Below are 26,483 nucleotides of genomic sequence, written 5' to 3' on the forward strand. Positions count from 1 at the left end.
GTTGAGACCCGATACAAACCTTTCCATTTTGGTTGCCTCTGTGGGGACTAGTTCTGGTGCGAAGCGCGCCAGCTCGAGGAACCGTTTATGGTATTCCATGATGGTAGTCGTTCCTTGTTTTAGGTGGAGGAACTCTTCGTGCATGGATGCTCTTACGTGTGCTGGATAGAATCGTTCTCGTAGTCGTGTTTTGAGGTCTTCCCAATTGAACCCTGGTTCTTGTCTGTAAGTGGGTCCCTCGTGAATCCACCAAAGGTTTGCCTCGTGTCCGAAATAGAATGATGCTATCTCTACCCGACGTTCTTCTGGGCATTCTACCAACCCCAGAATCTTGTCGAAGGTCCGGATCCATTCCTCAAGGATTACGGGATCTTCTTCTCCCGAGAACGTGGGTGGTCGATGATTTGAAACTTGTCGGGCGACTTCCGAGTTCGTGTTTGATGGAGGTGGTAGGGGTCTGTTGTTGCGAAGGGCTACGTCGCTTAGTGTCTGGGCGACTTGTGTTAGTTGCCGTAGGGTTTGAGTCAGGGGATCGTGTGTGGTGGGTTCCGGAGTCCTTGATTGTCTTCTGTTTGGTGCCATGTTGCTGTTTTACTGGGCGAATGTTTATAGTAATGTCGAGTTACAGTTTTGTACCCTTACCTTGGTGCGATAAGCGGAGGGGGGGGGGTTCTTTAAATTAATGAGGGATAAAGTAGGGATGACAACGGGGCGGGACGGGGGCGGGGAACGGGGTCCCCGTCCCCGAAATATTTCCCCATTCCCCGTCCCCGCCCCGTTCCCCGGCTGGGATGGGGAATTATTCCCCATCCCCGTCCCCGTGGGGAATTTTCGGGGACGGGGAATCCCCGCCCAGTTTTTTATTTATGCCTATTAAAAAAAAAATTAGTTTTTCAAAAAAAAAAAATTAAATACTAAACAGTTTACAGTAACCACAAATTTTAATTCCTAAACAGTTTACTACACTAAACACTAAACATTTTAATTCCTAATCAGTTTGCACTAAATACTAAAATTACTAATTGAAATTCTTAATATTATTAATATTATATATTATATAATATATATATTATATAATATATATATATTATTAGCCGGGGATTCGGGGACGGGGTCGGGGATCGGGGATCGGGGTTGGGGCGGGGCGGGGAATGCCCTCCCCGTCCCCGGCGGGGATTGGGGAATTCTCCCCATCCCTGCCCCCGTTCCCCGAAATAAATCCCCGAACCCGTCCCCGTCGGGGCGGGGGTCGATTTTTCCCGTCGGGGGCGGGTTCAATTGCCATCCCTAGGATAAAGTCAGGGAGAGTTTTAGGGGTCTCACAATCTCACCGCGCATCCTATGATTCCTAATTCCTGTGTTCTTAGGTACCTAAATCCTATTCTTACCGAACTCCTAGTGTTTTAAGCCTATCGTCCTAAAGTCTTAGTCTTAAGAGTCTTATCCTAGGGTCAAACTTAGGCTCTGATACCAACTGTAACACCCCAGATTTTTGAAACTTTTAAAACTTATATAATAAAGGTAAATTCTCATTAAATCCCAAACAGAGCAGTACTAAACACAAGAGTACGGGGTTTTATGCCATATCTGAGCTAGAGAACTCAGATGCATAGGCTAAACTATCTAATTATCCTTAAACAACATCATTACATCATTATGGCACGCAGGCCGAAGATGAAACTATCTATCTAAGCCTTGGATCCTCTAGCGCGCTCTGGAGCTAATCGTCTGTGCCTGAAAGCCAAATATATCTGTTCAGCGAATAATGCTGGTAACCGACTCTAACGCATTGAAATACCGTATAAGTATATATATATATATATATATATATATATATATATATATATATATATATATATATATATATATATATATAAGAAAAGCCATTTTGAAGCAGGAAGATATATCCTAGGAACTCTAGTTTCAAAACCGGAATAGACTCGACAGATAGGGATAAGCACATTCAACAGTTATAACCAAGCATATAAAGATACTAGCATATATCTTACGGTCACAGATTCACTTTATCTCATTTATATCATCATTCATCTCATCACACAAGCACACTTTGGTGGCGCCACAGGACCAATCGCATGCCCACACATGAGGGTCAGCGCATATAGCTCTAACACGGCCCCGCAGCACCCTGCCTTGTATCGCAACACGAAGGGGTCGATCGCAACCGACCGATGAACCGCAACTCATCATAATGTTTGATCGCAACCAAACAGTGGACCGCAGCCCAATAGTGATCATCTGACCGCAGCCAGGAATATGAACCGCAACTCATGTAAAACGTTTGATCGCAACTAAACGGTGGACCGCAGCCCAGGAGTGTAATTCTAACCGCAGCCAGCTTCTGAACCGCAGCTCAGGAATAACCAATTTGATCGCAACGAAATTGGGGTATCATGCACACATAACACATAGCAAGCACATGCAACCCATATTAACACATTGGAAAAGGGGAGAAAACGTATAATGAACCCTATGCGTGGTTAGCCACATACTAGGAATAATCCTAAGGGGTTCATACTTCTTTCACCTAGGCCAACGGGATACCAATTCAACTAGTATGCGATATATAAGACACATTTATCCTACGAACGGTACCCGAAACATCAAACTAGACTTTGACACGATACACGGAGTCCGTTGGGACACCTCGGGGGTCGGGGAAACATCAAATGGGGAAGCCGAAGACCCAAGGTGGGCAAATTCCAATGGGTAGCCTGTGGGTGGAGGACCACCCGCCGACGACAAGCCTCCGGGCAGCGGGTGCCCGGCGGGCAGTCGTCTGCCCGCCGACAGCGGGCGTCTTTTTGGGCAGCGGGTAGGTGGCGGGTTCCCCTACCCCCACCTACCCCCCACTGACTCTTTATCCAAATAACCGTCCAAAGGAGCCCGAAACCATGCTTAGACACTTTTAAACGCAATTGATAACACCACGTAGACAATTAACGGATCAAAAGCAAGAATCAAATAACACATATCCTATCATGACTTCTAAGCATAATTAACACCCGAACATGCGAATTCCCACCCAAATATATCAAGAATACCACAATATGAATTTCACGATTCATCCTAGGGCTCTAATCATATTTAAATCATCAAGATCATAGTTCATCTTTTAACATCAAGAAACATCAAGATTTATCAAGAACATCACATAATCATCAAGAACTTCTTATCATCATCAAGATCGTCAAGATCACACATAAATTCATCTCATCAATCATCAAGATCATATCATCAATATCACAAATGATTTATCAAGACACGAGTATAGAGAAGAAGACAAAGAAGGAGATTATAGCAAAGAAAATAGGTTTTGTTAAGACATGGGTTACATCTTAGCCTTAATTAATTTCCTTGGCTATGAAGGGTCTTTCTTTAAGATTTCTCCTTTCTTGATTTCTCCTAGGGGAATTCTTGGGACTTCTTGTGTAGTGAGAGATTATTTTTGGTGTGGGTTCTAGGTGTCTCCTATGTCCCTATTTATATAATTAAGAGTTCTGATTAGGGTCTAAGTGGCATGGGTTTACTAATTCTATTTCTTATAGGACTAAGGGGTTGGCTTTAGGGATAAAGGCCCATGGACTATGGTGGACCCCTTTTTAGCTACTTAATGGATTTTAACTCCCTTTTTGGTCCGAGTAATTAATTAATTAATTTGGGTTTAGGGGATCGTAATATGGGGTGTTACACCGACCCTCCATCTAGCAGCCGACCGGCAGGCAAACCGACCATCCACGTGATATTCGGTGGATTGGATGATGCTTCCCCACCGAGGGAAAACTGCCCGGTCGCGATCGTAGACTCCCGTGATACCGGGAAAAGGTAAAAGATAGAGCCCATAACCTTCACCTTAGAGGATCAACCCAGCAGCGGTGACCACGGACTCGAAGCCCTCGTGATCATGATTGATGTAAACGGGACCGATGTCCACAGAGTCATGGTGGACACAGGAAGCAGCGTGAACGTCCTTTATTTGGACGTCTTTGAGAAGTTGAAACTGGACAAAAACAAGCTGACTTCGGTCGGTGTACCATTGTCTGGGTTCACCGGGGCCCTCATTCGCCCCGAAGGGAAAATTACACTCCCGGTCAAGATTGGCACCCCGCCCAAGTCTGTGAAGACCGAGTTGAAGTTTGTTGTGGTCAACTTACACTGCGTCCACAACATCATCTTAGGCCGACCCGCCATAATGAAGATTGGTGGGATAATTTCTATGCCCCACCTGTGCATGAAGTTCCCTACCCCCAATGGGGTCGGTGTAGTCCGTAGAGATGTTCAATCCGCAAGGAAATGTTACACCCGGGTAGGGGTAGAAATAGGCCAGGCCGAGCCAGACTTTTGAAAATTAAGCCTGAGCCTGTTAGGAAAATCTAAAGCCTAAGCCTGAGCCTATATGTAGGCTTTTTTTAAAGGCTTAAGCCTGAGCCTACAGTAGGTCTGGCCTGGCCCAAAGCCTTTTTAAAAGCCTATTTAATAAATAGGCTTTTAAAAAGGCTTCAAAGTAGGTTGGCTTTGGGCCTATTTAAAGCCTACATTTTAAAACCTTTAAATATTTACCTGTAAATAATAATCATATTATTAAATTACAATCGCCCAATAATCATGAATGACAAAACCAAATTCATATATCATAATAAAATTCCCAACAACAGAAAGTTTAATAAGTAAGAATTCATAATACAAAAGTTATCACAAGTTTAACAACAACAGAAATTATAAATCTACAATACAAACATACAAACATTAAGCATAAACTGAAAAAGTCATGGCTTCAACATAATCTCCTCTTGTCCAGAATTCCCTACACAATGAAAAAATTGAGAATAAATAATGATGAAGTCTATTACAAGTTCAAGTGCTCATAATTCATAAATCATAAATATTAAAGTAATAAGTAGTAATATAAAATATTAAAATAATAAGTAGATTTTTACCTTTGGTTTTTTCTTCCGCCTATACGAAGGCAATCCCTTCCACAAATAAGAGCTTCAATATATTAAATATTATAAACAACTAAACATAATTAGTTTATTACTATAAACAAGTAAAATATTATACTAAATTGGACTGATCTTATTAATATGGAAGAGACTTTGGGAATTTTATTTTTCCTAGTATAATTGCACGCTTGGGTAGTTAAGATGGATTATATTAAATACTAATTGGCTCAAGACACAGTACACTATACTGCAGTTTCCACATCTAAAATAATGTGGATCTTACATTTAGTAACTTTGGTGCTCATAAGAACTAATTTCTGTAATCTTTTGTATGTGGGTGAACTGGTTTGCAAGTTGCAACCATTGAATCTTTGCATTCACATTAATGGTTAGCATAAATCTGTGATGTAAAACGCTACTAAAACAAAGTTGGTGGAAATATTATCCTAAGGGAAGGAAGATATGCTTAGTAAACACAATGTTTAGTTCATTCTGTAATACACATATTAGTAAACACTAAAGCAGTACTTCATTAGTTCATTCGCATAAACACACTAACCGTATACTTCATTCGCATTTTGCAGGCAATACTTCGCAAACACAAGTATAAACGTATAGCAACGTATAGTAAGAAGACTACACTAACCTTACTGGAGTCACCGGCTAACCACGCCGCCTCACCGACCGCCGGTCACCGCCAAGCAGAAAGGCAATCGCGGTCGTGCTCTCCGCCTCGCCGCGTCGCAGCTCGCCGTCACGCCGAGTCTGACGTCTGGATTTGGGGGATTAGCGATTTGCTGATTCGTCCATCGATTTGGGATTTTGGTGAAGAGTGAAGACGACAGTCGAGAGTTTTTAAGAGTTTAAGGTTATCACGTATCAGACTTAGAATATTGACTTTACACTTATATATATATATATATATATATATATATATATATATATATATATATATATATATATATATATATATTGGGTTATATAATAAATATTAAAAATTATTAGTTAGAAAATGTAATATAAAATAATTAAATATATATTTTATATATATTATAAATATAAACAGGCCATGCCTGCAGGCTCGTAGGCCAAGCTTTCACATATAGGCCTGAGCCTATTTAACTAAATAGGCTTTTAAATAGGCCTAAGCCTGGCCTTTTAACTAAATAGGCCAGACCAGACCAGGCCTTAAGTAGGCCAGGCCATAGGCCCCTATATAGGGGCCTCGCCTATTTCCACCCCTATACCTGGGCCATCAATAAACGTGATACTGGCACGTCTTCCCGGGTGAACACGATCATTAAAGAAGCCATCAGTGACCGGAAGGAACAACCCGAGCCTTCCGAGGAAATTGAAGAAGTTCCCTTGTCCGAGGACCGACCGGACAGGAAGATTAAAATTGGCCGGGCCCTTACCCCCGAGCTACGATCAGATCGTGAATTTGCTGATATCTTTGCGTGGGGGCCCGAGGACATGCCCGGGATCGACCGTACGGTCATATGTCACAAGCTTGCCGTTGATCCCGCAGCTAAGCCGGTCGTTCAGAAGACGCGGCATATATCTTCCGATCGCCGTGACTTTGTCAGGGAAGAGGTCAAGAAAATGGCGGCGATCGAGCACATCCGACCGGTCATTTACCCCGAGTGGGTGGCCAATATTGTTCTTGTTCCTAAGCCCCCAGCTTGGAGGATGTGCATAGACTTCACCGACCTCAACAAGGCCTGTCCGCTCGACCCTTATCCACTCCCGAGCATCCATCAAATGGTCAACGAGACGGCCGGGGCCGAGTTAATGAGCTTCATGGATGCTTTCAAGGGGTATCATCAAATCATGATGCACCATGAAGACGAGAGCAAGACAGCCTTCGTGACCCCGGATGGGCTGTATTACTACCGAGTGATGTCGTTCGGCCTTCGCAACGCGGCAGCGACCTATCAGAGAGTGGTCAATATGCTTTTCGCTGATCTATTAAGCCGAACAATGGAGGCGTATATCGATGATATGCTGGTCAAGAGTCGGGACCGATCCGACCACACTCGGGACCTCCGGGAATGCTTTCAAATTATGCGGAGGTATCAGCTGAGATTGAACCCAACCAAGTGTACGTTTGTGGTTCAAACAGGGAAGTTTCTCGGCTATATGATGACCAAGAGAGGGATCGAGCCCAACCCGGCTAAGGTTAAAGCAAGAGTCGGGACCGATCCGACCACACTCGGGACCTCCGGGAATGCTTTCAAATTATGCGGAGGTATCAGCTAAGATTGAACCCAACCAAGTGTACGTTTGTGGTTCAAACAGGGAAGTTTCTCGGCTATATGATGACCAAGAGAGGGATCGAGCCCAACCCGGCTAAGGTTAAAGCAATTCTGGACATGCAACCACCTACCACCGTTCAGGAGGTCCAGCAATTAACCGGTCGGTTGGCTGCGCTAAGCCGATTTCTCTCCAAATTAGCCGAGCGGGCTTTACCATTCTTCAAGGTATTGCGCAAGGTGAATGGATTCGTCTTGGACGATGAATGCCGAGCGGCTTTCGACGAGCTGAAGGAATATCTTATGTCACTGATCATACTGTCGAAGCCAGAGCTCGGAGAAGGGCTAGACGTGTACCTCGCCGTATCCGATCGAGCAGTAAGCGCAGTATTGTGCCGGACTGATCCGGAAGGGGTCCAGCGACCGGTGTATTATGTAAGCCACGCGCTCTATGGTCTCGAGCTCCGGTACTCCCGCCTAGAGAAGGTTGTCTATGCCTTATATATTGCCGCAAAGAAGCTTGCTCCCTACTTTCAAGGTAGGGCCATTCGTGTGTTGACCGACCAGCCGATCGACCTGGTCCTCCGCACTGCCTCGTCATCCGGTCGCCTAGTCAAGTGGGCGCTGATGTTGACCTAATATACGATCGAATACCGACCAAGACCAGCTATCAAAGGTCAAGATCTTGCAGATTTCTTGGTCGAGTGCACCGCTAGGGACACCCAACCCCGGAGGTCGAGAACCCCGAGGCTGAGTGGTGGTCGCTGGCAACAGATGGGTCCAGCAGTAAGAAAGGGGCAGGAGGAGGAGTGGTCGTTACGAGCCCGGAGGGTTTCAAAGTTTATTTTGCTTTAATGTATCAGTTCCATCCGACCAACAATGAAGCCGAGTATGAAGCCTTTATCAACGGCTTACAGTGTGCTCGGGATTTGGGAGCTGAGTACATCCGGGCTAAAACAGATTCCGCGCTCGTGGTCGGGCAGGTCCTGGGTGATTACGAAGTGAACGGTAAGCGATTACAAGCCTACCGGGACCTCGCAATAGAAAAGCTCGCCTTATTCCGGGGATACACAGTTCGACATGTACCCCGATTGGATAATGCCGATGCAGACATCTTATCCAAGTTGGCTCAAGATGCCCTGGAACATATGTTGAAGATCGCACGGATTTGGTGATCCCGAAGCACAGTATCCATCGATTGCCAGTCGCACCTATCCAACCGGTAGAAGACAACTGGATCACCGATCTGATGGAATTCCTTGAGCACGGTCGGCTCCCAGATGACCCTCAGCGTGCTCGAAAGGCCAAGCTTAGAGCTCCAAGGTTTCAGATCCAAGACGGTCGTATGGAGGGCCTATTATGCGCTGCTTGACGACATTTGAAGCTGATTTGGTGATGAAAGAATTGCATTCGGGCATCTGCTCATCGCATCAAGGAGGCCTGTCGTTAGCTCGTCGAATCATGTTGATCGGGTATTATTGACCGTTTCTCCAGTTAGATTGCGAAAAGCTTGCTCGAGATTGTGAGACGTGTCAATTGTTCACTCGGATGCCTGGACGACCGGCTACGTTCTACCAGCCGGTCACAACTGCAATTCCTTTTGCAAGGTGGGGGGGTAGATATTTTGGGGTCGTTCCCACAACTTGCCGGTCGGAGAAAGTTTGTCATCGTCGCTATTGATTATTTCTCAAAATGGATCGAGGCCGAGCCGTTAGCCACGATCACCTCCCAACAATGTGCTCGTTTTCTCTGGCGCAATGTCGTCTCCCAGTTTGGTGTGCCCGTTCATCTTATTAGCGACAACGGCCGCCAATTTGTGAGCCAATATTTCCAAAATTTTCTCGCCATGATCGGGACAACCCACATCCGGTCGTCGGCGGGTTAACCTCAAGGAAATGGACAGGTCGAGAATGCTAATCGGACAATCCTAGAAGGTCTGAAGAAGAAGCTGCACTCGGCTGGTCGAAGTTGGGCCGAGGAGTTACCATATGTTCTCTGGACTTATCGAACAACCCCGAGGGAAGCAACTTTGGAGACACCATTTGCCCTTGTCTATGGGGCCGAAGCTCGACTCCCGATCGAGGCATGGATCCTGACCGCCAGAGAACGGACTTACAATGCAGAAGAGAACGAACACTCCATGGTCGTGGATCTTGACGGGGTCGAAGAAAAGAGAGAGCTAGCCGCTCGGCGTATGGCCGAGTAACAGAAGCGAGTAAAGAGTTCGAAGGATGTCCGGGTCAACCCTCTGTATTTTCAGGTCGGGGATTATGTCCTACGCCGACGGGAAGCCAGTCAGCCTTTGGAAGGAGGAAAGCTAGCTCAGAACTGGGAAGGCCCGTATGTCATCACCAGGGTTATACGGCCGGGAACCTACCGACTGGAGACGACGACCGGTAGGCAGATCGAGGGCACTTGGAATTCCAAGCACCTCGTTTTATTTAGGCATTAGCCTGTTTGTTGTAATAGTTGATGAAGTAGGGGGCTCGACCTGCGAGTGGGCCACCTTCGTCGTATTGTATTTGTAAATCATTTGCTGTAAATATCTTGAACCGTCTGCGAACGGGAATTCTCAATGTAAATACGATAGGTGATTGCTCGACCGTTTGCATACGGCGGCCCGATCGGTTTTTGGATTGTCTAGCCCTGAAGTAGGTTATTTTAAATCTGATTCCCCAACTAGTCGCGCTAGGAATCTACCCGATCGAGACTCGACATCAGCAATGGAAGAGGGGCATCCCACCCCACACAACACCTCTCCCTCGGTTCCAACCGACAGGGGTGTATAATTAATTGGCCCTAATAGCCATCTACCTAAGTGGCTCTAATAGCCCTCTATCTAATTAGCTCTAATAGCCATTTGCAACTCGGTCGGGTGAATTTATCGACCCGTTAGTGCGCTCATCTTCGGCAGACATTCAGGTCACGTCACCGATTGGGAAAACCAGAGCTACAACAAAATTTTCCCGATCCGTCCAACTTCTTTCCATTGTTGCACTCACACGTGCCTTGTGCGCGCAACAATGTGGGGGCTAGGATGAAGGGGCCAAAGTGCTCGGGAACACCTCGAGCGAAAATGCCAAAATATTTTTCAGATTTTCGACAAGGCCAAATGATCGGGGAGATCCCGAACAAACAGGCCAATCGGTCGGGACATGCATGATCAGGCCATTAGGCCAAAGGGTCGGGCAATGAACGACTGGTATATAAGCAGATAAAAGTAAAACGCATCAGAATAAGTTGAGCAAGAAAAGTTTGAAAAAAAACTTAAAAGTTTTATAAATTTAAAAAGCACCCGGTACAAATTAAAGCGGGATCGGGCTCCTGATCAAGTTCATTACATAGCAAAAACGAAGAAGACCTATCTACTTCTTCGCAGCAACGGCGCTTGGCTTGGCCACCTCCTCCTCGGGACCGAACGGCGACGGGCTGGGATCGGCAACTTCGTTCGGAAGGGTCTTCAAGACCAGCTGGAGATCCTCGCCCTCAAGGGCTTCCTCCATGAATGACTGGGTCTTCGCTCGCATCTTCCGCTGGCCGGACTTGAATGCCCAGCGCCCGAACATCCAAACCAGCGCCTCTCCGATCTTGGTCTTCCGGATCTCCCGGAAGAACTTTGTCCCGGACGCAGCATCCCGGAAGAGGAACTACGCCAAGTTCCCAAGGTTGGCCAGTCGGGCCTTGAGGCCTTTGGCCTCCCCGAGGGCCTCCTTCGTGGCCTTCTCAGCCAGCTCTTGGGCCCCCTTTGCCTCTCGGGCGGCCTTCTCTGCCGCTTCCCGACCCTCCTTGGCTTTCTTTAGTTCAGCCTGGAGTTCGGTGATCTCCCCCAGTCGCCGGTCGGCGACCTTCTTCAAAGCATAGGCCTCATTGGCCAGCAGCGCTCGACGCTGGAGGAACTGGGTCGCTCGGGAAATCTGCAAAGTAAAATATGATCACGATTAGCCCGGGCAAAGTTATTTGTATGAAAATAAAGAAGAAGAGTTTTACCTCGGCCAAGTCGTAGCCGACCTTCTCGGCCACCTGGGTCGGGGTGAGTTGGCTCAGATCCTCCTTGACCGGCCCAGAGTTGCTGATCCGGGAGAGGACCGATAGATCGCCCTTAGTAGCCCAGACTGGAGGGCTCGGGCTGTCTTGCTTCCGACGACGCTTCAGCGCGCCACCGTCCTCGGCCTCCTTTTCGGCCGTCTTCTCCTTGCCCTTGCGGGCAGTCACTCGGGAAACTAGGACGTCCGATGCGTCGACCACATAACCTTCGGCTGTGGTGACCGTAGTGGACGTCCCTAGAGGCCGTGCAATCGGGATTTGTTGCTCCTTGGATGGCTCGACTGCGGTCTTCTTCTTTCCTGAGCGAAATTTTTGCTCGGGGGCTCGGGGAGCGTCATCATCTTCGAAGCCCGCCATATCTGCAAATAAATAGCAAATTGTTAAATTGGAATTAAGGTGTGATCGGGGAGTTAGGGTCGGGGACGATTGGTTAGTGTTAGACCTTCGTCTGCCGGTTCGACCCGAGCAGCTGCCCTTGCTATTGTCACGCCCGGCACAGGCAGGTACTTAACCTTGAGATCGTACCGTGGCGTTGGCAGTCGGGCTTCATCATAACTTTCTCTCGAGCGAAAGATCTTGTACTCGTGGATTTCGCTCGAGATCTTAGACACGGCGTCTTGAAGGGCCTTTGTCTCGACCGGCATGACTTGCTTTCGATAATGGGTGCTCCACACCCTGTCGACCGGGAGGATCCACGGGTCATACTTGACCGAAAAGATCCTGTTTTTTCATCCCCGGTTGTTCCCGGGCAGGTTGTCGATCATGCAAAGATCTGCCTAGGACTGAATCATCAGGAACTCGCCTCCGTATCTGGCCGGGAGCGTCTTCACTTGGTAGATGAAGTTGAACAACTCCATCGTGCACGCGACTTCGTGCCGAGCGTAGATCTGAGGGAAGCAAGCCAGGATCCTGTGGGCATTCGGGTAGATCTGGGCCGGAACTACTTGGTAGTATCCCAAGAATGCGGTCAGAAGGCCTGAGAAGGGGAAAGTGATCGGGGCTAAGAGCGAGTCGAGGTGCATCCCGATCTACTTCCCCTGATGCCGCTCGATGATGTTGCCCAGGCGGCGACTGGTGTCGAATTCTACCCGACTGTTGAGCCTTGCGGCAATCTTCGCCGCTTCTCCTTTCGTCAGCAAGCTCTCATGTTGCTCGACGCTTTCGCTGTTTAAAAAAGTAAACTCGCCGTTGGCCGGCGCGGGTGGGGCAGCCGGGTCTTCCTCGACCGGCTCCGGGGTGGCCTCCCGATTGTTGGTAGGGGGTGCTGCTTGTGGGTAATCCCCAATTACCCGGGTCGGGGTTTCCCGAGCGGCTTCGGTCGAGCATCGCTCGCTTGTGGTGGTCTCACCGCTTTGGCTGCTCGACCCGCTCGAGCTTGTTGACCCTTCCGAGCTCGAGGACCTTTGTGGCTCGGGGGCTCTGGGCGGTCGTTGAACGACCTCTGGCGAAGATGTCTCGATATCGATTTCCTCGCTGAGCCGCTCGACCACGTCGTCATAATCCGCGATTGAGGCGTTTTGACTATCTGTGTCCGACATGCTGGCTTCCTAAAGGGTGGTCGGGACGTTGTTAGGGTCGGGTACGACTCTGTCGTGGTTAATTAAGGCCCGTAGTTGGCCATTGCTAAGTAATGAAAAGCAAGAAGCAAAAGCTAAATAAGAGAAGACTTACCGAGTGGATATAGTCGCTTGAAAATCTTGAGATTTGGATTGCTCGACTGGATTCTGCAGTTGTTCGCTCGGGATGCTCCGATCGACTCAAGATGATTGGTAAAAGTTCAAATGGACCCCATGAAGGCCTATTTATAGGAGAGCATTTGGGCGTGAAAAGTCCACTTGCTTGACGCGACCGCTCCAGACTCTGAGGTGACAGTTGCGGTCGCAGAGGCGTGCAGAAGCCGACATGTGGCACGGAGGAATGACAGTTGTCCGGTCGGTTTGGCGGCGAACGTTTGGACTTCTTCATCCCGTCCCGTTTTTTCCCGGGCGGTTAAAAAGGCCCGGGCTGGGGGGCTCTTGATAGGGAATATCCCGACCGATGTGCCACGTGTTTTGTTCTTGTTTGTGCAGGTTACAGGTCGGATTTTCTTAGAAGGACCCAGTCGGCCCTCAGAATAGCCAGTGTAGATTGTATTTAGGTCCTTCACCCGATGAATAAAATATTTACTTGCTTTGATTGGGCTTGTTTCATTTATTTATCGCTTATGTGAAAATTAACACTATCAATAATCATTCCAATTCTATCATACTACCAATCATGTAAAATACTTTCATCAAAACCTATTACCATTACCAAAGTATTTGATTCTCATTATGATTCTGATTTCCATACGCGTATCAAACACATCCTAAATGTTTAATATTAAATTACCAAATTTTAAAGATTTGAATATAATGGTAACCCAAGTGCAAAATTCCGGTTTGGGTACCAAAAGTGTGATTAATACATGTTTTGTGAATTATTAAAATATTATCCCTTCATAAAAAAGATAATACTTGAAACGGCCTGAAAGATTCTTCCAACTAAAATTTTCCCGGCAATGTTCACTCAGAAACATCATTAAGAGCCTTCTTGATTATATGCAATCAGGCCTCCAAACATAATTCTCTGAGGTTAGTCTTTTGTTAGAATTCATATTTATCTGCATTTCCTTGAGATATTGTGGCGTTGTTTCTGCATTTCCTACAATTCACTTGCCTTGTTTTGCTGTCGGAATTCATTCCTAAAACAGAGTAGAATAGCATAGAGAATAGAAATTTACTAGAAGAACTCAGAAATGGAAAGAAGAAAACAAAGTTCACTCTGCTAATCAAAGAGTATAGAAATGTTACATTGTACTTGGCTTATGACTCCGCTTATTCTCAAATCCACACAAGTATTGACAAAAATAGTGACAAAACATTCAAAGAAGAGGTATTTTCAGGGGATATTCCTTAATCAACTTCCTCAATTTTTGGCCCCTGGCCAGTGCCAGCAGAGTCAGCAGTGCCATAACCACCACCAGCACCACCCATTGGCACATCTCCTCCGCCACCTTGATACAACCTGGAGATGATTGGGTTGCACAAGTTCTCCAAATCCTTCAATCTGTCTTCAAATTCATCAACTTCAGCCAACTGATTTCTGTCCAGCCACTCAATTGTCTCGTCCACCGCCTTCTCGATCTTCTGCTTGTCTGATGGGTCCAGTTTCCCAGCAAGCTTGTCATCTTTCACGGTGTTCTTCATGTTGTATGCGTAGTTCTCCAATGCGTTCTTGGCTTCCACCTTCTTCTTGATCTGCTCATCCTCAGCTTTGTATCTCTCTGCCTCTTGGACCAGTCTCTCAATCTCCTCCTTGCTTAGCCTTCCCTTGTCATTGGTGATGGTGATCTTGTTCTTCACACCTGCAGTCTTGTCCTCTGCAGACACATTCAGTATGCCATTTGCGTCGATATCGAAGCAGACATTGATCTGTGGAACCCCTCTTGGAGCTGGTGGAATGCCCTTCAGTTCAAACTTGCCCAGCAGGTTGTTATCTTTGGTCATTGGCCTCTCTCCTTCGTATACTTGGATTAACACTCCAGGCTGATTGTCTGAATAAGTGGAGAAGATTTGCTCCTTCTTGGTGGGAATGGTGGTGTTCCTAGGAATTAAGGTTGTCATGACACCACCTGCAGTCTCAATTCCAAGGCTGAGAGGGGTGACATCAAGAAGCAGCAAATCTTGAACTTTCTGGTCACTTTCACCTCCCAGAATTGCAGCCTGGACTGCTGCACCATAAGCCACAGCTTCATCTGGGTTGATGCTCTTGCAGAGCTCTTTGCCATTGAAGAAGTCTTGTAGAAGTTGCTGGACTTTGGGAATCCTTGTAGACCCACCAACTAGAACCACATCATGAATCTGGGATTTATCAATCTTGGCATCCCTCAGGCATTTCTCCACTGGCTCCATACATTTCCTGAACAAATCCATGTTCAGCTCTTCAAACCTCGCCCTTGTAATGGTGGCGTAGAAGTCAATGCCTTCATATAAAGAATCTATCTCTATTGTTGTCTGAGTGGTGGAAGACAGAGTTCTCTTTGCCCTCTCGCAGCCGGTTCTGAGTCTCCTTAAAGCCCTGGCGTTTCCACTGATATCTTTCTTGTGCTTCCTCTTGAATTCCTGCACGAAGTGATTCACCAGCCTGTTGTCGAAATCTTCGCCGCCCAGGTGGGTGTCGCCGGCGGTGGCTTTCACCTCGAAGATCCCTTCTTCGATAGTCAGTATAGACACGTCGAAAGTCCCGCCGCCGAGATCAAAGATCAAGACATTCTTTTCGCCGGTTCTGGAACCTTTCTTGTCCAAACCATAAGCAATTGCAGCGGCGGTGGGTTCGTTGATGATCCTCATAACATTCATGCCTGAAATTGCCCCTGCATCCTTGGTAGCCTGCCTCTGGGAATCATTGAAATAGGCAGGGACAGTAATCACAGAGTTCTTGACTGTCTGCCCCAAGAAAGCCTCTGCGACTTCCTTCATCTTCGTCAAAACCATGGAAGAAATCTCCTCTGGAGCAAACATCTTCTCCTCTCCCTTGTACTGAACCACAATCATTGGCTTGTCGCCGGCGCCGGGAACAACCTTGAACGGCCAGTGCTTCATGTCCGCCTGCACCGAAGGGTCGGAGAAACGCCGCCCGATGAGGCGTTTCGCGTCAAACACGGTGTTCTGCGGGTTCATGGCCACCTGATTCTTTGCAGCGTCGCCGATGAGCCTCTCGGTGTCGGTGAAGGCAACATAGGACGGCGTTGTCCTGTTGCCTTGATCATTGGGGATGATCTCTACTCTGTCGTTCTGCCATACCCCGACACAACTGTAAGTCGTGCCGAGATCAATGCCAATTGCCTTTCCTTCGCTCTTCGCCATCACTGATTTTTCAAGAAACTCTCAAATGAACTAACTAAAGTGAAGATTTTTGGGTGCGAGATTCCGAATGCTTTTGAACGTTTCGATTTATCTACGATTGAAAGAGGATAGTGGCGCGTGGAGTATATATAGGGCCCTGGATACGGTGGATGGTGGCGGTGGTCGACTGGTCGAGGGAGTTCCAGAGACACGCAGACATGGCGAAACAACCAGGCTTTACCAGAAAGTTCTTGTATTTTCTGGGGAGCGCGGGAAAAGCCATTACGTGTTACGACTTTGACCGGCCCAATTACGTAATTTGGGCTACATGGGAAGCGTAGGCCGAATATTATCATTATGGGTCAAATTTTAGTCTACAACAAATTATGCGGCCCAAAATAAAGTGTAATTGGCAAATTATATCGTGCACCATGCATCCTAAGAGTGTATGTGTATTCTACCCTACAATTATATATATACGAAATAGTGGTTTTTTTTTTTTTTTTTTTTGAATGCTACTGGTTCTATGACAATGTAATATCTGCTGAGGCTTGAACTCACAACCTTCCAAATGAAAGTCCAACCCAGGTACCATTAAACCACATAGCCTTGGTATATAACAATTGAGTATAATAGGCCACAAACGAGAATAATTAGTTTTGTTAATCCCTGTGATTAGGCTTGGCAATAGGGCAAACAATATTTATTGCGTGGACTGTGGTCCACACAGCTATGTGGACCACGGTCCAAAAACGACGTTGTTTTGCTTAATTTCATTTTTTCGTGTGCGCAGCTACAATATGCATTTTTATAACTCATAATATACATTATTCTAAAATATAATGTACATTATTATAAAGCATAATGTACATTATTTTAAAACATAAATTACATTATATTACCCCAAATGTTTCATTATTCTAACACGTAATGTACATCATTTTAACACATAATGTACATTATTCTAACACGTAATCTATATTATTCTAACACAATGTACATAATTTTTACTCATAATTATGACCATATTTTGGACCGTGGTCCATACAATAATTTGCCTAGGGCAGAGCGAGGGAGGCAATTTATATCGTGGAGACGTGGACCAAGGTCCAAAGTGCATTATGGACCCTGGTAAAAAATGAAGCGCGTTTTAACCTTTTTGTTTAATGGATTTTTTTTTTTTTACAACCCCGTTTCCCGTTATCTGTTGTTTTCTTTTAAAAAAAATAGCAGTTTCTCGTTTCTCTCTTCGCGCTATGTTCAAATTGAGAAGTTTCTCTCTCGATTATGATCTTCGCAATTTGTTCTTTATTCCCTCTCTCCTGGATTTTCAGACATTGCGTTGCGATATGGATGAGATGATTGCGCCTCAAGAATTGGCAGTGACATACGAGGTCAATGCTCCGTTGGGATTGGAAGTGACAAACGATTCTATTCCAGGTTTTTTATATTGATTTTTGCATTTTTTTTTTATTTTGTTGTTGATGTCAATTATTTGAATTCGTATGTGATATTCGTTGATTACTTATCTGAGAACCGTTTCTAGGATTGTTGTTGAAAATTTAGTCTGATTGTGTTTGTATTGGAGGTGATGTGTATCTGTGATTAGGGTTTTTGTATTGTCTAATGAGTTTTTATATCTGGTGTTATCATTTTATGCACGTTATGGTCATGAATTTTGTATGTTAATCATGAGAGTAGTGTAATTGAGATGATCGTGCACTGCTACGCCACTTATCCCCACGGCCCCTCTAGTGCAATGCCATCATTTGACAGCATCGGCCCGGGCGGTGTGCAGGCAAGGCTAAGTGCACTGCAGTGCCATCGGTAACAGCACTGCGCATTGCTCATCGCCCAACCCCAGGGAGGAAATAAATGGAAAACCCAAAACCCAAAAATGATAATGCGAAGATAACCTGGTATCTCCGAAGAAACACACGTACGCGATGAGCGCTTATAATATTAAATTCAAACTCCACATCATGTATTTCCATTAATGCCCCAGGGCCAAAATGAATGCCGACCTACCGTAATAAGAATGCGTTGTTATTCTGAGCCACGAGATGACCAACATCAGTGCACCATATTAGTCCACAAGTAAACATGATAGCAGTAGTATACACCAGAAAACTATCCATATTTATGATTGTAACACTCCACTTTTCTAACTTTTAATTATCTTTCTAAACAGTCTTTTTACATAATCTAAGCAGCGGGAAACTGGATAAAAGTAGTGTGGGTGTCACCGCCACAACCACCACTCTTGGAGGTTGCACAGGCTAAATGGGGTAAAACTAGAATTATAGTAAAAGTCTGACTTCTAAATAAAATACTGGAAAGTAAAGGGGGAAAACATCACCTCAAATAGTCTACATCATCAAACGTCATAAGTCTAGATTCGTAACATCATCATCAAACAACTTAGAGTTTAGATAGTTCAAACTTAAGAGACTAATCTAACTCGATCTTCTCTCACTGCTGGGCCCACCTGAAAGGGGTTTTGCAAGCAACACATAGACAAACAGGAAAAACCCGTTAGCACGAAGCTAAGTATAACCACACTCAACCCTGTAAAGCATTTCAGCATATACATTGAAAAACATTTGATATCATTGAATCAATAAGCTAATCTCAAAGTATCTTTAGATTATCATATACTTTCTAAATGTTTGCACCCTATAATATCAGTTGGCATGCTTACATATGAATAAGACTAATCACGTATATTCATATACATATAGACTTCTCTAATAGCTTGTCAAGCAATTCATGCTTACAGATAGGATATTGTTTAAAGATCATATAACAAGTGTTCACATGTTATCACAACCTTTTCACATAACTTATTAAGTAGAACTTCTACTACATCACAATAATCATGCTCAAGGAATATCTCAAGTTAAACTTCTCATTAAACAATCTTTTACGATGTTCTATTCGCAAACTATCATGTATAACATTATGATCATGCTTCTTACGCAAATTAGTGCCATGATATACTCATACTCTTATGCAATCTAGTGCAACATTATACTTGTGTTCATATGCAATCTCATGCAACAGTATAATCATACTCATACGCAATCTATGCAAAAGTATACTCATGCTCTTATGCAATCTCGTGCAACCATATTCTCATATTCATATGCAATCTAGTGCGATATTATAGTCATACACTCATGCAATCTAGTGCAACAATATAGTCATGTTCATATGCAATTTAGTGCAATAATAAAATCATACACTCATATATAAAATAGAGTTCTTTCTGTGGAGGGTTCTTTGTTAGTTTCTCGAATCTCTCTTAACTCTCTTTCTTTCTATCGAGTCTATATTGACTCTCATAATCGAGTCTCTTTTGACTCTTTTTTTTGAGTCTCTGTTGACTCGCTTTCCTTCTCTTATACTCGCACTACAAGAAAAAGCGCGAATCGCGACGGAAATTTTCCGTCGCGAATGGGCAATATTCCGTCGCGAATCGCGTTTCGCGACGTAATGGCGACGGAATATATTCCGTCGTCTATCGCCTTGTCGTTTTTTGGTAGACGACGGAATAATTCCGTCGCGACGTTTGGCGATGGAATTCGCGACGGATTATTTCCGTCGCCATTTGGCGACGGAATTTTCCGTCGCGAATTCCATCGCCAATTTTGCAACGGAACTGTTTCCGTCGCAAACCCGTCGTTATTTCTGAACCGAATATTCCGTCGCCATATTATCTTTTCGGTCGCCAATTCCGTCGCTCATTTCGCAACGGAAATGTTTTTCGTCGTAATTCCGTCGCTTCATTGGCAACAAATATTCCGTCGCAAATCTTATTTTTCGTCGCGATTCCGTCGCGTTTTTGAATTATTTTAAAATATAATTTTTATTTTAAATAGTAATGAATGTTTTTAAAATAAAAGATAACATAATTCTAAATTAAGTTAAAATACTAATACATTACCAATCCACATTTCATACATAATATAATCGTCAATTAAACTCTAAACAACATAATAATACATTATCAATCCACACTTAATACATAATATAATAGTCAATTCAAGTCTAAACAACATAATAATACATTATCAATCCACACTTAATACATAATATAATAGTCAATTCAAGTCTAAACAAAATTAACAAACAACCATTAAAATCAATTGATTTGAGATGGAGGTGATGATGAAGTACCCGCTCTCCCGCCATCAATAGCATCAAGTCTTTGTTGCATAAGGAGAATAGTTTCCTTCAAACTCTGAATTTCATGTTGTACATTTGCAGAAGTAGAAGTAGTATTGTCGGGTGGTCGCGATGTTGGTGTCATATTGCCAGAAGTGTTATCATTAGTTGGACCATGAACAACAGAACAACCATATGAACCAAGTCCATAAACTCTTCTTTTCTTATCGTGTCCACCAACCGCGTCATAGTATAATTGATTGTCATCCACTTGCTCCCCATTTTCTGCCAACATCTCCCGTTGCGATTCAACTTGTTCCTAAAATATGTTAGAGATTTAGTACAAAATATATGTAAAGGCATATATCTTTTAAAAACTTAAAACAAATTAAACCAAATTAAACTTACATGAATTTGTTTGGCTTTTTCAGCTATGAATGTTTGCCCATCGTGTTGTTTGGTATGTGTATGCCTGAACAGTTCATAATACGATGGACAATGACCCAATTGTCCTTCCTACAAATTATATTTAACAAACAAAAGCAATTATTAAAGTAAGAAAAAATTCGGCAGAGTTTCCTTTGTATATAAGACTATCTCCCTGTTCAATATATAATACAATTCAATTATAATCTCCAACATCAATCAATAAACATAATAAAACACAATCACAATCAACAAAAAACATAAAAGTTAGAGTCAAGTAAACTCTAGTTATTCATTCTACCTAGAATCCTCATTAAAAGATTTAAGCTAGTGCTTCCCAAATTAACTCTGCAGTTTCTACTCCTAAGTTCAATCAATCCTCATTATCAAATCATTCAAGTTCAAATAAATCTCAGGTTTCCATATCTTATTTCCATATAATAAAAAACACATAATACTTATAATAACTTAAACAATTCAAATGAACTTACAAGTTGAGCTGCAACTTTTACGTGAGGTGTTGATCCTGTGGTATGGGTAGATTGAGCAACTCCAGTTAAAACTCCTCCACGCCTATTTTTCTTAGCCAATTCTGTTTTCTTCTTTCCCTCCTCAGAATTCCAAACATCATTCCATTTTATCCATATTTCTGGTGGGACATAGGGAGGTCTTAGCTTTTTCCTTATTCTGCTTATGTAATCAGCATATCTTCTTTTAGCCTTTATCTCCCAAGCATTATACACTACAGCAGTTTTAGTAGCATCCCACTCAAAAAATTTCTACAAAACACAATGTAAATACGAACTTACGTTAGACATGTAAACAAAATAACAATAATTCACTTTAGAATTAAAATACAATGCATGAGATTAAATATTACCTTGAATTCTTCCCAATAAAATTCAACTGTCTCAACACTAAGTTGTCCCCATGCATAACCATTAGGATCTATTCTTTCTTTGAAAAACTTAGTAATTTTTCTAGCACATACATCTGAGCTAGTCAACCTATAAAAAGGAAAAGTCAAAATTTAAAAAATTAATATATATTCAAATAATAAATTTCATTTTAATTTAACTTACATATTATCCTTAACATCAATTCGTAGGCATCCATGCACTCCTACAGAGTCAACCATATCACTTTGTTGCCTAACTGCATCTTGTCCAACTTGACCATTATTAGTAGCCGTAGATGGCGTGGATGGTGATAAGGGTCTTGATGCTACTATGGGAATCGATGCCGATGCCGATGCCGATGCCGATGCCGATGCTGATGCCGATGCCGATGCCGATGCCGATGTGTGATTTCCATTACGTGGTACAACATTTATTGACAAAAGTCTAGCTGCAAAACAACCTCCACGTCCTCCACGTCCTCCACGTCCTCTTGGCATCTTTCCTACAAAATATGAAAAGTGTAATATATATTAGTGTTTCATATAATATATATTTATTAAGCATTACTTTTGAATTACCTACATAAACTCTAATTTTCATAATCGTCGCCGTCATCATCATCATCATTATAACAATCATTATCTTCATCTTCATTAGTTGACGAACTAGAGTCAAAGTCAAGCTCATCATTTTCCTCTTCATTGTTATCTGAATTGTCGTCAGGAATGTCGAGATATTCCACATTTTCATCACTTAACCTAACGAAAGAATCATCATCCACAGCACTTGCAATTTCAGTTTCTTCAACTTCTTTTTCTTGAAAAGCAGTATCTTTCGTTTGGCCATTTTCCTTTTTGAAAGATTCTATCCATCCCCGAGGTTGAACTTTACACACAACTAACCAATTAACTTTATCTCGTCTCATACTAGGGTACGGAACAAAACAAACTTGAATAGCTTGCATTGCTAAAATAAATGGCTCAAATTTGTTAAACCTTCTCCGTTGATTTATTTCAACCAAATTATATCGGTTATGAACCTTTACTCCAACATTAGGTGTTGGGTCATACCATTCACATTTGAACAAGACAGTGCGTTTAATTGGCAAGGCAGTATACTCAATTTCTAATATTTCCATCAACTTGCCATAGTAATCATCACATGTGCTACTTACACAAACACCACTATTCATTGTTGATTTATTCTCACCATATGACTCTGTGTGAAATCTATACCCGTTGACAAAATACACAGGATACGATTTCACAGTTCTCAGTGGCCTTTTTGACAAATCACATATATATTTGTTCTCTATTTCATTTTGGCGTGCCTGTGCCATTGAAAAATTTACATATAAGAGTTAGGTTTTAAATTATTTAGAACCAAGAGAAGTAGTTGACTACAAGACTTACATAATTTTCAAACCAAGAACCAAAATTTTGTTGTAGTTGTGTTGCAAGTTCTAACTCACTTATCTTGGGATCAAGTTCCTTCAACATCTCTTCATATAAACTGTAAATTTATATAACACAATTATAAACTCACGAATGATTCAACTATCATTAATTAATTGATTGATGTGGAACTTACGCAATGTAAGGCTGTACTTCCTCACAATTAAGCAATATATAAGTATGTGCTGCCAAATACTCTGCATCAGTTAGTCTTCTTGTCTTACATCTTCCATATAAGCGACCAGGATATTTAAATATGGACAAATTTTCTTCGTCCTCCTCAAGAACTCCTCCATCATCATTTCGAGGAACTTTTCGACTACGTGTATAAACGTGTGGCTCGAAATAATGAGAACAAAATATAGAGGCTTCACGCACTAAATATGCATTGCAAATTGACCCTTCCACTTTAGCCTTGTTTTTCACATCTTTTTTCAACTCATGGAGCAATCTAAATTGAAAAAAGAATAAAACTTATTCAAATATTAGATACAATTGCATCTAACATCATTAATATTTTAAATAAAAAGTAACTATAGAAGTTACCTTTCAAACCCATACATCCAACGATATTGAACTGGCCCAGCAATCCTAGCCTCATATGGCAAATGTATTGGCAAATGCTCCATTGAGTCAAAAAATCCAGGAACAAATATGCTCTCCAATTTACAGAGAATTATTGAGATTTCATCTTCTAGTCTTGTCATTTCTTCCACTTTAATGACTCTTGCAGTTAACCTTTTAAAGAAAATGCTTAGTTCAGTTAATGCTTCCCAAACCTTGGTTAGCAACATCTCTCGAAATGCAATTGGCATTAACCTTTGCATGAAAACATGGCAATCATGACTTTTCATTCCAAATAGCCTATACTTGCTCATATCTACACACCTTCCCATATTTGAGACATAACCATCCGGGAATTTCAGATTTTTCACCCATTCACATAACACTTGTTTCTGCTTATTGTCTAATGAATAACAAGCTTTTGGGTATTTACCTGTGGCATGGTTCTTTTCTAACTCTTTTCTGTTACAAAAGAGTTTTAAATCTTCTCTTGCTTTCGCATTGTCTTTTGTTTTACCTTGAATCACCATTATTGTATTGAAAACATTCTCAAAAACATTTTTCTCGATGTGCATGACATCAAGATTATGTCGAATGAGATTTGATTCCCAATATGGTAAATCCCAAAAAATACTTCGTTTTCTCCATCCACAACTACGACTGCATGATTTATTCATCTCTTCTGCATTAGCATCTGTAACTTTTAATAGTCCAAATTCATCGATTTCTCTTAAAATTTCTGTGCCATTCTTAATCGGTGGAGGTTGACCTATTTCCACACGATTTTTCATGAATCTTCTTTTGTTCAAGCGAAATGGATGATTAAGTGGAAGGAATTTCCTATGATTGTCAAACCATGACATTTTTCCACCATTAGGAAGCCGAAATGCTTGTGAATGTTCCCTACAATACAGGCATGCTAGTTTTCCTGCTGTTCCCCAACCTGATAACATAGCATACGCTGGGAAATCACTAATTGTCCACATCAAAGCAACTCTCATTTGAAAATTTTGTTGCAAAGAGACATCATAAGTTAGCACACCTTCTTCCCATAATTGTTTCAATTCAGCAATAACAGGTTGTAGGAAAACATCGAGTTTGTTCTTAGGGTTGTTGGGTCTAGGCACTATTGCAGTCAGAAACATATATGGCTCTTTCATACACATGGATGGAGGCAAATTATATGGTGTAATGATGATAGGCCAACAAGAATATTGTTGTCCTGACTGTCCAAATGGTTGAAATCCATCTGTGCATAAACCCAACCTAACATTACGGCTTTCTAATGCAAATGATGGATGTGTTGCATTAAAATGCTTCCAAGCTTCCGAATCAGAAGGAGGACACATAACTCCAGAATCGTGGCCATGATCCTCATTGTGCCATCTCATAAAAGCAGCTGTTGTTTTTGAAGCATAAAGTCTCTTAAGTCTTGGAGCTAATGGCAAGTAATACATTTTCTTGTAAGAGACAAGTGATTGGTTAGATGAACGACTTGATTTTTTGTACCTTGGTTGCTGACACAATTTGCATTGGGTTAACTCCTTATCATCACCCCAATACAGCATGCACCCCAACCTATAACAATCAATTTTCTCCACTGGTAGCCCAAGCCCTTGTATTAGTTTCTTTGTCTGGTAAAAACTATCAACCATGTTATTGTCTTCAGGTAAACCATCCTTAAACAATTGACAGAATGCATCAAAGCATTGCTCTGGCAGACGATATTCTGTCTTTATGTTTAGCAATCGAGCCACAACAGATAATTGTGTCAACTTTTCACAACCAGACCATAATTGTCTATCAGCAGCATCTAACATGTCGAAGAATTTTTTATCTTCTACATTTGGCTCCTCACGCATATTCCTTGCTATGAGATTTGGACCAGCAACATCATAAACCATCTGCTGATATGATTCCAACGGTTCATTTTGCTCATTTAAACTCCAATTTGCATCAAACTCCATTGAAGTTTGATTGTGTGACATTTCTCCATGTCTATTCCACTCAAAGTAATTCGGCACAAAACCAAATTTGCACAAGTGAAATCTCACAATCTCAGCTTCTTCAAATGAGATGTGACGACATCTTTTACATGGACATCGAATTTTAGTTCCATCCATGAAATTCGGCTGACTACATGCAAACTCAATAAATGTTTCTAATCCTTCAATAAAAACTTGATTAAGATCACCACGTTGAGTTCGTCTTTGATACATCCAACTTCTATCCATATTACTCATTTATAGATGCCTACATATTTACACATATATTATCATGATTTTCAAAGTAATGATTATGCAATAGAAAAAGCAAAAAAGAAGCAATCAAATTAGTCATTTATGCCTATATATTTATATTCACATATATTAACATGATTTTCAAAGTAGTTTGTCTTTCTCAACATTGGGTTTTACAATGTTCACAAATAAAATAAAATAAAATAAAATAAAATAAAATAAAACAAAAACTCAATCCTCAATGCATTGCACAATTACAAAGTTATGAAACCACTAAATATAATGGAGCATGGTGGGAAACTCTATACGGCCACATGCCAAAGAAATGGCATATATATGCCATGGTCAAATTATAAAATCTTGTGTACTCAATGCATGTAATCTAGTATAATTATGCGAAATGACAAAAAAAAGGCCCACATATAATTATTATAAATATTTCTGCCTCATATATAAATCCCTGTTAAAACTATTTTTAAATCCCTGTTTCCTTTTTCTTCTAAAAGCAAAGAAGTTTGATATTGATAAAACAATCCAAATGTGGGCTAACATGCTCAACTGGAGAAAGGAAAATAGAGTTGACTCATGTTTCATTGCATGTCTTTCATTCA

The 26,483-nt window shown here is 42.5% G+C and overlaps 2 protein-coding genes across 3 annotated transcripts; both read right to left on the minus strand.

The window, feature by feature from the left end:
* Positions 1-14,034: 14,034 nt before the first annotated feature.
* On the minus strand, positions 14,035-16,281 carry LOC109155303 (heat shock 70 kDa protein-like). The gene has a single exon (XM_019302987.1). It carries the CDS (start codon positions 16,141-16,143, stop codon positions 14,191-14,193), a length of 1,953 nt encoding a protein of 650 aa, XP_019158532.1. The 5' UTR covers positions 16,144-16,281; the 3' UTR covers positions 14,035-14,190.
* Positions 16,282-19,450: 3,169 nt separating this feature from the next.
* Positions 19,451-25,206, minus strand: LOC109155304. 2 transcript variants are annotated; one of them, XM_019302990.1, is made up of 6 exons: positions 25,142-25,206; positions 21,596-21,722; positions 21,207-21,494; positions 20,698-20,805; positions 20,256-20,608; positions 19,451-19,460 (listed from the first exon to the last, which is right to left on the minus strand). In XM_019302990.1, the coding sequence occupies exons 1-5, from the start codon at positions 25,198-25,200 to the stop codon at positions 20,267-20,269; spliced, it is 924 nt and encodes a 307-aa protein (XP_019158535.1). In that variant the 5' UTR covers positions 25,201-25,206; the 3' UTR covers positions 19,451-19,460; positions 20,256-20,266. The 2 variants fall into 2 exon arrangements, with proteins under 2 accessions (XP_019158535.1, XP_019158533.1); XM_019302988.1 differs by lacking the exon at positions 19,451-19,460 and having other exon boundaries at positions 20,078-20,608.
* Positions 25,207-26,483: the final 1,277 nt, after the last annotated feature.

This window comes from Ipomoea nil, unplaced genomic scaffold (assembly GCF_001879475.1).
Source record: "Ipomoea nil cultivar Tokyo-kokei standard unplaced genomic scaffold, Asagao_1.1 scaffold2700, whole genome shotgun sequence".
NCBI classification, from domain to species: domain Eukaryota; kingdom Viridiplantae; phylum Streptophyta; class Magnoliopsida; order Solanales; family Convolvulaceae; genus Ipomoea; species Ipomoea nil.